Source organism: Gastrolobium bilobum, unplaced genomic scaffold (assembly GCF_033153095.1).
Source record: "Gastrolobium bilobum isolate Gb01-03AN ecotype WA unplaced genomic scaffold, APGP_CSIRO_Gbil_v1 utg937, whole genome shotgun sequence".
Classification (NCBI taxonomy): domain Eukaryota; kingdom Viridiplantae; phylum Streptophyta; class Magnoliopsida; order Fabales; family Fabaceae; genus Gastrolobium; species Gastrolobium bilobum.
The window spans coordinates 673,901-676,774 of NW_026899318.1; the positions used below are offsets into that span (position 1 = coordinate 673,901).

The following is a 2,874-nucleotide window of genomic DNA, read 5'->3' on the forward strand; positions in this document are numbered from 1 at the left end:
ACAAATTATTTTGGATGGGACACTCTAGTCTCAAGAGTAGATTTGGAAACTCTTGCTTCCTTCATGAACTTAATTTTGAGCTAGTATCATTTCTTGGTTGACACATCTTCATATTTAAATATAAACAGAGACAATTATTCCATGAATTACTAACTGCAATTAACAACTATATAAAACTTAAAATGCAAGTGGGATGTACAAGTTGGTCATGTCATGCCTTACCAAAACGTACCATCACTCAGCTATAATGATGGATCATATGGACAATGTCATAATTGTATGTTGTCGAGTTCTTCTAAGGGAAAGCTATTAGTATTATCTTGTCCACCATGGTTCCAAAGGAAACTGGCGTACTTTGATAAATAATAAGTGTTGCCAGGATCTTCTTCCAATGCTTGCTTATATCTCAGTTCCGCTGCCCAAAGATCCTTTCTTACCAACAACAAGAAGTCACCGTATCGACTGAATGCCTCGGCCTCCGGTGACTCCGCCAGCACCGAACGCTTGTAGTACTCTTCTGCCCTGCAAACCCATATCAATGTATAAAAAAAAAGGGAGAATAAATCAGTAATAGAATACCTTGTAGACTTCTTCAAAGAGGTTAAAGAAGAAATTTGAGCATGCATTTACATCCCATTCACCCAATAACAAGAAGTCAAGTATTACTCTCATTGTCTGTCAACATTGCATAATGTCACTTCCATCCACTCTAGACAAAAATAAATCAGAAACTAATCACCCCTTCATTGCATGAAGAGAATAAACAAGCAACATGATTCTTTCCTCCTTTTTTTTTTTAATAGTCTTACTCGCTAATCAAGAGGATAACCAAAGAATGCAACATTATTTAATACTAACAATATTTTATAACAAAATTAATTTTTGAGAACTCACCCATCTATGTCATGCATTACAAGGAAGAGGAACTGTGCATAGTTAGACAGCAGAAGGGAATTGTGAGGTGACCCGTGCAAATGTTTTTGGTAATAATGCTCAGTTTTGACATATTCCTCGTATTGATCCCCTTCAAGCTCCACAGACACTGGAGCCACAAACCGATGGTCAAAAGCCTCAGTCATCAATTCCTTTTGCAACATTGAAGCTTCCTCTAGCATGGAATCCCATAACATGTCCTCCTCTTCTGTCAGATCCTCCTTTACTTGCTCATCTTGATCAACATCAGCATCAACTTGTGAATGTTGTTGTTCATTCTTATTGTTGGTAGAGGATAGAGCATTTGTGCTCATGGACGAAGGAATGACTGCCATAACAGTGTTATTACTCATAGAGAATACACAGAAGTTAGCAAGGAGGACCATCAAGTGGACCATGTGAGTTGGGGTCTTCAAAAAAACATGCTGGAAGAGCCACACAAATGAAGCATCCATTTCTCTCTGCAGCTTGGCCATGACATCTTGCCAGTCTTCACAAAAGCAAAGGCTTTCCATGGTTTGCAAGGCATAATTTTGAAGCTCGTGGATGATAAACAACATAGAGGAGAAGGTCTTCTTCACAGAACAGTCAGTGAATTCACCAGCCTCTTTAGAAGCCTCCTGCAATTGTAGCTTCTTCTTGATCATCCGAATTGATAAAGGAATTTCCACAATGTTCACTTTCCTTTCGAAGGTAAGTCTCAAAATCTCATCTCTTTCTGGCCAGCTTGGTGGCTCAGGCTGGATACCCAGAAGAGAAGGCTCCAAAAGATCAGGCTTTATGGTTAAAAACTTCTCTGAGGAACCTTTTTCTAAGACATGTTTGAATTCTCTGTTTTGGGTATTACCAGAGACAGCATAAACAATTTCGTTAGCATTTTGATCACCATCATCATCCTGAATCAGGTTCATCATTTCTTCATGGTAAGAGTCATCAAAATGGGCAGAGAAGGGACGGTTTACTCTTTGCACCCTCAAATTCTTGGAGCTAGAGAAGGCAGACCCAAAGACAAAACGACATGGCATGGCATTGTTCCTCAGTTTCGAAGAAGGAACTGCATTAGGTGTCTTCCACGAATTACAGGGAGAATAAGGGGTTCTGAAATGCCAACATTTGGGATTGGGAGAAACTCTTGAACCCATGTCTGATCACCAAGTTCTTCCACGGATCACAGAGAAAAAAGAAAAGAAAAAGAAAGTAGCACCTAAAAGGAAATCATCATGAAACCCAAATAGAAAACAATCAAAATCATGGGAATCCCGTGCATTAAAAATAGGTGCGTGGGTCACATAAAAAGTTTCCCCTTTTTCAGTATCAAGAATCTAATGAGATCACTGCAAATTTTGATGAATAAAAAAATACAAACTGAATTGGGTAAAGGAAAAAGGGATCCTTTTCAATCAGAAAATTGAAAAGGGGATGTGGGTGGAATAGGGTAGAAGAACAAAAATGGGAAAAAGGGGATTGATAAAAGGTAGAAGAAAGCATAAGAGTCAGAGAGTCAAGAAGCTCTATGAGGATGAAGACATGTGAAGTCGAGTTGAGAAAGAAATCAACAAAAGAAGGTGGTTCATCAGAATTGTTGGATACCAAAAAAGGATAGAAAACAGATGGCAACAGAAGCGGGTACTTTTATTTACTCAAGTTCGATAAGCCCTACGAGGGTTTTGTTGAACACAAGATAGGAGTGGATAACACGTGGGGGCCTCCAGAACGTGGCAATGTGATAAACTTTCAAGATATTTATTTTTTGGTATATTGATGATATTTATCTTCTTTTTTGAATTTTTATTTTTTAAATGGATTTGATAATGATTGATTGGTGGATCATGCCCTTTTTGAGTGAATGGTTCGTGATCCGACTTGCAATGCGATGCGAGTGTTATGCATCGGTTAACGTTTTAATTTCTAAATTTTTACAATATCCTAAAGCTACATTTG

The 2,874-nt window shown here is 38.3% G+C and overlaps 1 protein-coding gene across 1 annotated transcript; it reads right to left on the reverse strand.

Annotated features, from left to right (window-relative positions):
* LOC133289601 (uncharacterized) lies at positions 1 to 2,497 on the reverse strand. The gene is made up of 2 exons (XM_061487588.1): positions 895 to 2,497; positions 1 to 522 (listed from the first exon to the last, which is right to left on the reverse strand). The coding sequence occupies exons 1-2, from the start codon at positions 2,073 to 2,075 to the stop codon at positions 270 to 272; spliced, it is 1,434 nt and encodes a 477-aa protein (XP_061343572.1). The 5' UTR covers positions 2,076 to 2,497; the 3' UTR covers positions 1 to 269.
* Between the last annotated feature and the right edge of the window lie 377 nt (positions 2,498 to 2,874).